Consider the following 11,746-nt stretch of genomic DNA (forward strand, 5'->3'; position numbering starts at 1 on the left):
ATTGTGCAATGTTTAAAAAGACCCCCACACACACAAAAAAAAATAAAATAAAATGAAATAAATAAAAAAATAAACAAAACTTAAAAAATGAAATAAAAATAAAATTAAATCAGATTAAATTAAATCAAATTGAATTAAAATAAAATGAATTAATTAATTACTTAATTAATAGAAATAAAAAATGTTGTATTGGTTAGAAAGATCCACAGATGTGTTGGTCTGTCCTTAAATTAACTGAGGTATTTCTAAAACACCAGTCAGAGAAAAAAAAAATAGGGATATCAAATTGTTGTAGATCAGGTAAAGATACTACAGGGGCACCAGAGGGACAAAATAAAGACTTTAAGAAAATCACATACCCCCTCTGTAAAAGACCGGGGTGAGAGTTTCACTAAAGGGAGAAAGTCTCAGGTAACTGAAAATAGAGAAACTGAAAGATTATGATGCTCCTAAGGAATTTGGTACGTTGTAATATTCAGTTACTTTATATACGTCTGAATAACCTACACTGAGGCACAGAGATAAACAACAACTGCAGAGATAAATACGTCTGATCCAGTTTCAGGCGTAGCGTGGCGAGGAGGTATTGACTGCATCCAAACCCCAGGTGGCGCTGCCTCCTGGTGCGAGTGATCGATGTGTTGCGGTCAGTGGGCTGAGCTCACTGCTAGTTTGTTTTCTATTAGCTTCCTCTGGGGTCTCGCCGTCATGGAGCAGAAGAGCGCGCTGATGTCTAATCGCAGGCGGAGCAAAGACCAGCGCCATCGTAGCATCTGTTGGCTGTTCCTCCTGTTTGCCCCCCTCCCTCCTCTCCTCAGTCCATCTCATGCTTTGTATCTGCTGTGACTGAGCCTGATACGGCGCTGTAAGCTGGAGATGATACAGCCCCCATTGTTGGAGATAAACCCTGATATATGTACGTTAAGCTGTGAGCGTCAGGGATTGGAGGACGCCGTTTCCAGCTCTGTGCGTCTTTAGAAACGCTTGTTTCTGAAGCTTATATATCTGGGACTGCTCTTTTTTATTTTCTCTAAAAAACTGAAGAAATCAAAAAATAGATGAGATTAAAAATAGATAGATTAAGAGATGAATGAAAGTAATCATCCGTTTTATTCTCCGTAGTGCCTCTCCGCGCTCTCTGCTCCACTTTTATATCTTTTATGTCTTTCCACTCCGGACCACAAATTGGAAATAAAGTTAACTGGATTGAAAATTGAATTGACTTTTTCCTTTAGTGATGGTGGCCCATAATCTACAAATAGAAGAGTCACATTTTCACAACAAAGAGGGGTAAGCTGGCTGATAGGAGCTGACAGAAGTGTCTCCTTTGACCAGGAGTGAGCTCAGTCTGGAAGAGGAGAGGAGAGGAGGAAGGAGGAGGAGGAGGAACGGGTTTAGCCTTTAGTTTGTCAGACTCTTTGGACAAAAACACAGACAGGTGATTGACTAGGCCGTTCTAACAGATTGATTTTCTTTTTCTGAAACCATTTGAGAGTCAACTTTGCCGTGTGCTTTGGATGGTTGTCCTGCTGGAAGGTCCAGCCACGTCTCATCTTCATCATCCTGGTGGATGGCAGCAGATTCAGATCAAGAATTTCCCCATACATGGCTCCATTCATTGCTCCGTCAGTTATATGAAGTTTGCCAACACCATGAGATGAGAAACAACCCCATGCCATGATGCTTCCACCTCCAAACTTCACTGTTGGTGTAGTGTTTTTTGGCTGATGTGCAGAGCCATTTCTCCTCCAAACATGGTCTGTAGTATGACAGCCCAAAAGTTCAGTTTTGGTCTCATCTGACCAGACAACATTCTCCCAGTATTCTACAGGCTTGTCAAGATGCTGTTTAGCAAACTTTAAACCAGCTTCAACATGCCTTTTCTTGAGGAATGGAGTCTTGCGGGCTGAGCGTCCATAGAGGCCATGGCGGTGGAGTGCATTGCCTGTTGTTTTCTCTGTAACAATTATACCTGCTGCCTCCAAGTCTTTCTGGAGCCCTTTCAGGGTGGTCCTTGGCTGGTTGAGTCCTCTTCTGACTATCTTTCTGACTCCCTGGTCAGAAATCTTCAAGGAGCTCCTGTGCGTGGCCTGTTGATGGTAAGGTGGTGCTTCTTCCACTTGTGAATAATGGCCCCAACGGTGCTGACTGGAATATTCAGGTGCTTTGATATAAGTCTGTAACCAGTTCCATTCTGATGCTGAGCAACAATCAGGTTGTGAATGTCTTCAGAGAGCTCTTTGCCTTTACCCATCATGAGGTGTGTGCTATTTAACTGCTTGGTGAAAAAAATACCTTTTTTATAGGACCATCAACAGATTTCAGGTGGTATGGTGCATTTCTTTGCCAAAGTATACAGCCTTTCCATGGTGTGTTCAATACTTTTTTCCTGTGTTGTTGTACTTAATTCACCATAATCATTATTTATGGACCTGAACGTTGTGATTTCTTTTCATGTGTGGATTATTTGAGTTAATACCAATGTCTGAGAGAATTTTCGTTTGAAAAAAAAGTGCAACTGTTGGGAAAACTGTCTGTCTCCAACTGTTGAGTTCACTGCTCAACACGGTTTTGTAGTAACACTGAAACACTTTTGCTTCAAGAAGTCCTGCAGAGAGACGGGCAAAAGGTCTCGAACAGTGAGCAGCTAAAATTACCAGAGCAGTGGGGGGTGAGGAAGATGAAACTAAGTCAGCCATCAACTGGTGAACACTGTGGTTATTCATTCAAACCAGTAATCTTTTGTTAAAACGTCAATATCCGTCTGCAGAGCCTTTAGTTTCCCCTGGCGTGGATCTGATCCAGCGCTCTCCCTGAAAAGGAGAAAAACGCTCCTATCACACATCATTAGAAGTCTGCAGGAGAATAATTATGATGCCAGAGGAAGATAATCACGTCATACATGGCTGTGCGGTCCTAAAATTAATTCTCCCACAATCTGTTGATGCTTGATAAAGAAGACAAATTATTCCCGGAGCAGGAGCGAGGAGCTGACGGCGTTCAAAGCGAGCTGCTCTAACGTGTCGCTCCTCATGTCGTTCCCATGCAGATCCCGGTGAGCGCGTGCAGCAGCAGCAGCAGCAGCAGCATGAGGCTAGTGTGGAAATCCCTGGATAAGATGAGGTGTCTGAGGAAACGCTCCACCATCCCCTTCCTGGGCTTCCTCATCACCTTCCTCCTCTTCCTCAACCTCTACATCGAGGACGGCTACGTGCTGGTGAGTCCTGCTCAGATAAAGTTCTTCCTGTGTTGTTGTTTTCCTTCTTGATGTCTGAGTTTGAGCCAATGTGCCACTGAACCAAATGTGCACTTGTATTTCTTAATGTCTTCCCGTCATGATCACTTGTTTAAAAAAAAAAAAAAAAACATCTTTAAATTTTCATCAAACGGGCCCAAGTTGAAATCATCATGGATGGATTCATTTAACTGACAACGTGCCAGATTAATAAACATGCTTGATATGTGGCAAGACATTAGTAAACAACAAAAAAATGGCGATTTTAGCCATGTATACAATTTTTGTAATAAATCTAAAATGTGTGTTTTCAAAATTTTGGATTTTTTTTTTCAAATTTTTATTTTTATTTATTAATTTATTTATTTTTACAAATGTTTGAAAGAAAAAAAGGTGTTCACATTTTTTTTTGCAATTTGTAAAATATTTGTATCATCCCATTTGTTTATTTTCAAATATATTTATATATAATTGTGAACTTTTTGCAAGTTTATTTCAACGTTTTTTTTTAATGTTTGCTAATTTTGAGTAATTTCAAAATTTTTAAACGTTTCCAAATATTTAAAATGTAAAACTTTTTTTAAGGGTTGCACAATTTTTAACATTTAAAAACATAGTTATCACATTTTTAAGCAACTTTTCAACTATTTATATGTTCCCAACTGTTTTTGTTTTCAAGATTCAATTTTTTGCAAATTTATTTCAACATTTTTTTTAATGTTTACATTTTTTGGAAGTAAGAAATTTTTTTTTTTTTTTTCAATTATATGATATCTAAAACTTTTTTTAATGGTTCATAATTTTTTTAATTAAAAAAAAAAGTTGTCACATTTTTTAGCCATGATTAATATCTTTTTTCCCATTTCTTTATTTTTTTTTTTATATGTTTTGAATTTTTGAAAATTTATTTCTCCTTTTTTCTTAATGTTTGCAAATTATTTGGAATTTTAAGATTTTTAAACTGTTTCAAAAAAATTGAAATTGTAAACTTATTTTTGAAAATGTTTGCAAATTTTGAAATTTCCATTTTTTTTTTTTTTTTTTTTTTTTTGAAATTTTGAAATTTTTAAAATAAAAAAAAACAATAACATGTATAGTTTCATAAATTACCCCCCATAGACCATCTGGTCTAGTTAAGTAGCCCCTTTATTTTTTCTTATGTTTAGAATTTTAAACACTTTTTTGTCTTTATTGTGAAGATAAAGTAGATTTTGTGTCTCCTGAATGACTTTAATCCAGGTGAGCTGAGGAAAAATGGCTCCTATCAAATTAAAGGTTGCAGACCCCTTGTTTTAATCCAGCTCAGAACCAAATGTGCACTTGTATTTATTCATGTCTTCCCGTCATGATTGCTTGTTTTTAAAGAAAACGTCTTTAAATTTTCATCAAACGGGCCTGAGCTGAAATCATCCAGATGATTTATTTCTTATTCATGATGCCATCAAACTTGGTGATCACAGTACATTATCCATGTTTGTTCTGTAAATTATTTAACGCACTGTACACTGTGTTTCAGCTCTCTGCTGCTCTTCTTAAGTCCGTTTGCTCAGCTATGCAAACTGCCGCCAGAGGTTTTAATATTCCTTTTGTCTACAACACTGAGGGTTACCGCTGCTGCTTCCAAACACGTCCCGTCTCATGTTGGAACAAGATGTTAAAGCAAGTTTAAGGACTCTGTTTTCCCTGCCTTTGAATAATTCACAGCCAAAATTGGAACTTTCCAGAGGACCCCCCTGTTTCTGTTTAGCAGCCGTCTGTCAGCTCCTCTTTTCCTGGAGTGTAACGTTGTGTTTCTCTTTCAGGAAGGGGATAAAAGGCAGCTCAGAGAAACATCAGCGCACCCTCCCAGCTCCGAGCGATACGTTCACACCTTCAGAGACCTCAGTAATTTCTCCGGAGCCATTAACGTGACGTATCGTTATCTGGCTGGGACTCCGCTGAATCGCAAGAGTAAGTTGAAGTGTTGAGAGGATTAACGATTCACACCAGTGTGGAGGAGTTAGAGTTAGACAAACAGTGTTTCCTCCGTGAACGGATGGGAGAGACTGATGTGTGGGAAGAAAGGCCTGTGTGTCGGTCTAAACCAAGGGTCCTCAGTGGCTCCTCGTAGCTTTAAAACATATCATTAAAGAATTGTTATTTTTCTTCCAGAGGGTATTGATGATTAAAGTCACTGACACTAAATAAAATCCTGTGTTAACATTTAGTTGAACTAAATCTTCATCCCATCTGTCAATAAAGCCTGCCACCGCTCTACTTCACCTCCTACAACATCAACAGCCCACCAACTTTCCATGCACCTGTGGCTAACCTCAAGTTTTACAGCCCTGGGAAGATAACTACATCTACAAAAAGACTAATCTGGAAGAAAATACAGATTTTAATTCTGTGTGGATGGATTCATTTCACTGACAACGTGCAAGATTAGTATATACGATTGATATAATTGGCAAGGAATGAGTAAACAACCAAAAATTCGGAAATTTAGCAATGTCATAAATTTTTGTAATCAAAATAAAGTGTTTTTTCTAAATTTTGGATTTTTTTTTTCAATTATTTTTTTATTTTAATTTTTTCAAAAAAATGTCTGCAAATTTTTAAATTGAAAAAAAGGTTTCATTATTTTTTGCAATTTTTAAAATTATTTATATTTTTCCAATTGTTTAATTTTTCTTAAAATATTTTTGAAATTGTTGCAAATGTATTTTAACATATTGTGAGATGTTTGCAAATTTTGAGTAACTTCAAACTTTTAAAGTGTTTTCAAATATTTAAAATATAAAACTTTTATGACTGCAAATTTTTAGAATTTTAAAAAAGTTTTCACATTTTTTCTATAATTTTTAAACTATTTTTTGTTCCCAAATGTTTATTTTTTTTTACATTTTTTAATTTTTTGCAAATTTATTTTAATTTTTTTTAATTGTTGGAAATTTGGGGGATTTTTAAAATTTTTAAATGTTTTCCAAAATTTGAAATTTAAAACGTTTTAGTTTAAATGGTTGCAAAGTTTTGAAATTTCAATTTTATAATTGTGAAATTTTTGAAATAAAAAAAAAAAAAATCAATAAATAAATATAAGGCATCAGATGTTTAGTTTCATAAACTACCCCCCAAAAAACTTCTGGTCTAGATAAGTATTACCTTGATATTTTACTTTGTTCAGAATTTTATCAACTTTTTGTCTTTATTGTGAAGATATTGTGAAGGTTTAATTGACGAGTTTAGCTGAGTATCATCTGCATAATAGTGAAAAGGAAATGGTCCAAGCACTGAACCCTGAGGAGCTCCTTAACACTCCCTGATATAGACAGAGAATTTTATTCTCACTTTTTAAAAACTAAACGTATGGCTTCTTAATTCTTTCAGATGTTTTTGGTGTTTCTGTTTAAAATCAGTGACATGAAACTTTACTTTCTGTTCACAGAGTACCTGACCATCGGACTGTCGTCAGTCAAAAGAAAAAGAGGAAACTACCTCCTGGAGACGATCAAATCCATCTTTGACCAGTCCAGCTACGAGGAACTCAAAGAGATCGTGGTCGTGGTCCACCTGGCGGACTTTGACCTGGTCTGGTGTGAAAACCTGGTGCAGGACATCACCAGGAAGTTCGCTCATCACATCATAGCCGGACGCCTCCTAGTGATCCAGGCCCCCGAGGAGTACTACCCGTCTCTGGATGGGCTGAAAAGGAACTATAATGACCCAGAGGATCGAGTCCGTTTCCGCTCCAAGCAGAACGTGGACTACGCCTTCCTCCTGAACTTCTGCACCAACCTGTCCCACTTCTACATGATGCTGGAGGACGACGTGCGCTGCTCCAGGAACTTCCTGACGGCGCTGAAGAAGGTGATCACCTCCAGAGACGGGTCCTACTGGGTGATGCTGGAGTTCTCCAAGCTGGGCTACATCGGGAAGCTGTACCACTCCAGAGACCTGCCCCGCCTGGCTCACTTCCTGCTCATGTTCTACCAGGAGATGCCCTGCGACTGGCTCCTGATCCACTTCAGGGGTCTGCTGGCCCAGAAGGACGTGATCCGCTTCAAACCCTCTCTGTTCCAGCACATGGGCTACTACTCCTCCTACAAAGGAGCCGAGAACAAGCTGAAGGACGACGACTTCGAGGAGGACTCCATCGACATCCCCGACAACCCTCCCGCCAGCCTTTACACCAACATCAACGTCTTCGAGAACTACGACGCCACCAAGGCGTACAGCTCCGTGGACGAGTACTTCTGGGGGAAGCCTCCGTCTACAGGAGACTTCTTCGTCATAGTCTTTAACAAATCCACCAAAATCAAAAAAATAAAGATCTCCACCGGTTCAGACGACCGACAGAACGACTTCCTCCACCACGGAGCTCTGGAGGTCGGAGAGAAACTGGTCGGGACCAAAAAAGGGAAGCAGTGCTCCTCCTACATCACGTTAGGGGAGTTTAAAAACGGCAACATTGAGGTACAAGACGTCGACCACAAGATTGCCTTTGACATTGAGTGTGTGCGTATTGTGGTGACAGCCAGTCAGAAAGAGTGGCTCATTATAAGAAGTATAAGTTTATGGACGACACAACCCCCGAGCCAATGAGGACTACACACTCTGACTCTTAGTACGTCATTTTTTTATTTATAAATGTCTTATTTATTCATTTTGTATGTATTTATTGATACTCATTTGGATTGCTGAATCAATCTATAGTTTTTATACCTGAGAGGAGCTTCTTCCCACTCATTCTGACAGACTGTTTAACTGACCTCAGAGTTTTCATCAGCGCGCGTTTCCGTACGTGTTCATACGGCTTCGTTCAGCTTCTACTCGCCATCTGTTTAAGTTATTTGGAGTTTTTCAGCCTTTATCCAGACGGGACAGTGCAAAGAGTCAGACACTGAGGTAATCTGGAGTAGAGAGCCCCGGGTCAGATCAACCACTGGTCCTTATTTTTGAGGATTAAAGCCTCTGTTCATGTGGCCGTTTGTTCCCTGAAAGAGCTGGGTGGAAAAGTTTTACATGCTATATTCATATTTTGGTGCAGTTTTGTGAAATTAAATTTGAGTCTTAAGGCCTGAAAGTTTCTCAAGGGCAACAAATCTTGTGGAAAGACCAAGGAGGCAAGGCAACGGTCCAGAGCAACCAAGGAGACAAGAGAGCGCAGGGACTCCCAGAAGAATCAGTGGTTAATAACTTTAACAGGACATTAAAGCCCTGTTTTTACAAAGCCATTTAGTTCCAATTTCAAAGAATTTTGAAAATGTCAAAAATTGCAACAAAATTCAAACATTTTTGAAATGTCAAAAAATGTGGAAAGTTAAAATCAAATCATGAGATTTCAAAGTTTTTTTGAAAAGTTCACAAAAGTTTTTTAAAAAAATTGCAAGGATGTCAAGTTTTTGGAATGTCAAAAATGTAAAAATAATCAAAAAATTCTGAAATTTCAAGAATTGAATAAAAGGGTAAAATTGCAAAAATTGAACAAAATTCAAAAGTATTTGGAATGTCAAAAACTAAAAAAAACAACAGAAAATTAAAATCAAATCATGACATCACAAAAATAAAAAAGGGGCTGTAAAAGTTTCCAAAATTGCAAAAAAAAAAATTAAGTTTTTGGAAAATTGAGAATTGAAAAAAAATTATTAAATCTAAAGAATTAAAAATTATAATAGAATTTCAGAAAATTCAAAAGTTTTTGGGATATCAAAAATTTAAAAAAATCAAAAAATTCATTCAATTTCAAGAATATAAAAAAAACATTTTTAAATTACAAAAATTGCAAAAAAATCAAACATTTTTGGAATGTCAAAAAAATTGAAAAAAATCATTAAATTTTCAGGAATCAAAGAAGAAAAAATTGAATTTTGAATGAAAAATTTAATTCTTTGCTAAATTAATGTGCAAAAAATGTGCAAGAAATTTAAACAATTCAGAATAAAAAAAATAAAATAAACAATTTCAAGTTTAATTTATTTTCAAAATTTTGAAAGAATTTCTGGATTTCATCAAATATATACTGATAGTGTTTTTCAGCTCGTGTTTGTGTTTTCAATTTCTTACAGTTAGTTATCTTTCCAGGGCTGTAAAACTTGAGGTTAGCCACAGGTGCATGGAAAGTTGGTGGGCTGTTGATGTTGTAGGAGGTGAAGTAGAGCGGTGGCAGGCTTTATTGACAGATGGGATGAAGATTTAGTGTTATTAATACCCTCTGATAGAAAAACAAAAAGTCTTTATTTCAGTAATATTTTTTAAAGCTACAGGGAGCCACTGCAAAAGAGTCACGGAGCCGCAGGTTGAGGATCCTTGCCTTAGACAGCCTCCACAGGGCCTTTAAGATTCAAAAAGTACCCTAGGATCAGGTTTGTCTGTATCACCCAGCCTTGGCGTAGAGACAGCAGACAGCAGCAGGGGTATTAACTTCAGTTCGTCGTCTAATGAAAGCTGCTTTCCTGACAATAACGAACTGATTATCTCTAAAAAGGAGGAAAGGAAAGCTGTTAGAAAGCCTGACTTTATTTGGAACAAGTTCTCCTTGAAAGCATCAAATTAAATCTATTGTCTTCAGTAATGTCGGAGTCTAGTCCTGGTTTCCTCTGTCCCCGTTTGGCCCTTAATTATTTCCCTCCTTGAAGCCCAGCAGGACGGTACCAGAGGTCACCACTGCCTTGAATATTCATCATGTCACAGTGAAACTCCTCAGCTCTTTTTGTCTCAGTCTCTCCAGGTTTAATCATCTTCCTCGTTGTGTGAAGAGGAGGCGGCGGCAGGAGGCGTGAGTGGGCTCTATGTGTTGTGTCAGGGCTGCTGACGGGAGAACAATGTTTGTTTTCCGCCATCTTCTCTAAGAGCTCAGATTAGATTGCACAGTGAAGAATGGGCCTGGTCTGCTCTTAGCTTTCGCCTCTTTCCTTTTTTTTTTTTTTCCACCCCGGCACAATTTTCCCGCAGTAAATTGGTCTGTGTTTGCCTCGCTCCCTACACCAGCACAACAACATCTCCCCTGAAGCTATAGGATCTCAATTCGTTCTTTCCCCAATGTTGCGCTCTCCCAACCCCGATGTTTCTGCTCCTACACGGCTGCCTCCCTGTGATCTTTGCTCTCCGCTCTCTGCTGCTGCTGCTTTGGGGGAATTTGACTTTGCTTTCCTTTGAAGTTCCTGTTAAAAATTCCCCACCTCGCTTTATGTTGTTTAGCGGCAAACATTTGTGAGAATTAACGCCGTGCACGATAAATCAGAGGAGATGCTCTGAGCGTTTCTTCGACGTGCTTTGAAAGCAGTTTTTTCTCTTCCTTTGCGTTCGCGTGATAAAGATCTGTCAGGGAGGGAATCTTCTGATTGTTTCGTCGATGAAAGCCGTGAAGAAATCTCTCAACAATGCAATAAAGAGGTGAATGTTTACATACGCTGGAGGTGGGAGCACCTGTTCCATGTTTTCCCTCAAGGTCTTGTTTGGTGTCGCGGATCGAGACCTTTCGCAGATTGGCTCGTTTTTGAGAATTCCATTACAAAGCCACCACCTTACAGCACGTCGGCGTTTTATTTCCTGTGCATTCCCCTGGAAATGAGTGAATCCGTGACCTGCATGGATCCCCTGTATTTCCCGCTTACGAGCTCTCAAACCCGTGATGTCACCGCAGGGCAGTCAGCTGTTTTACAAGTGTAATGAACGGCTCGACCTGTTTTCCCACTGCAGGAGAAATCGCTCTCTGATCTTTATTTGAAACAAGACGCCCGCCAGGACTGGCTGCACGCTGCAGATTTATGGACAGATTTACATGAAGGGGGATAACAACTAAAGCTGCATAAATTCCTCAACTGGATGTCAGCAAACTGCTGCGCGCAGCGTTCTTTGCAGCATGTTTGGAAGCCTCAATTCACAGCGGAGCGAAGCGTGCATCACTTCACACTGTCCAATAACACTTAAGGAAACACTATTTTATCCTCCTGTTGAGCAGCTGCAGCAGTTAAAACGCCATCTCTGCTGCGCGTTTCTGGAAGATTCTCAGAAGAAACAGATCTCTGGGAGATTTATTAGTCGCTTTCAGGAAGGGGTCTGTCCAGGTTTGTCTGATCCAGGGGTAGGCAACAGGAGCACGTGAGGCTGTTGATGTTGGCAGAGAAAAATTACAATGGAGCACAGGACAAAATAAATAACAAAATTATTGTATTCTATTAAACACTTCAGCCGAATCTCTTGGAGGCTTCACTCCTCCACCGTCAGAAGGAAGTGATGTCCTGATATAAGTAAAAACACTTCAAAATAAAAGTATCCTCCAAAGTTACGCTGAGTAGACACCATTGACTGTATAAAACATGGACATAGTCTCCCCAAAGTCCCCCGTCTGTTTATGAACCAGAAATTGAAGCAGATCGGCTGTAGCAGCCATATTGGTAGGGGCAAGGTTTTCACGTACAGCTATAGGGCCTCTGTCGGTCATATGACCCTGAGCTCAAGATCTTAATATCCTCTAAACTTCCGGGTTTAAAAATAATTCACCCCCCGTACAATGGATGCTGATTGTAA

General features: G+C 38.9%; 1 protein-coding gene across 1 annotated transcript in view; it reads left to right on the top strand.

Moving 5' to 3' along the window:
* Nucleotides 1-8,538, top strand: part of mgat4c (mgat4 family member C) — a 221,285-nt gene extending 212,747 nt beyond the window's left edge. Inside the window, exons 8-10 of the mRNA XM_074676815.1 lie at nt 3,050-3,217; nt 5,038-5,185; nt 6,663-8,538. Coding sequence (XP_074532916.1) covers nt 3,089-3,217; nt 5,038-5,185; nt 6,663-7,819 — 1,434 coding nt within the window. The 5' untranslated portion in view covers nt 3,050-3,088 and the 3' untranslated portion in view covers nt 7,820-8,538. The remainder of the gene's footprint in view (nt 1-3,049; nt 3,218-5,037; nt 5,186-6,662) is intronic.
* Nucleotides 8,539-11,746: the final 3,208 nt, after the last annotated feature.

The sequence above is a fragment of the Halichoeres trimaculatus genome, unplaced genomic scaffold (assembly GCF_033239565.1).
Source record: "Halichoeres trimaculatus isolate MK-OKI-2021-1 unplaced genomic scaffold, fHalTri1.1 fHalTri1_scaffold_10, whole genome shotgun sequence".
In the NCBI taxonomy this organism is placed as follows: domain Eukaryota; kingdom Metazoa; phylum Chordata; class Actinopteri; order Labriformes; family Labridae; genus Halichoeres; species Halichoeres trimaculatus.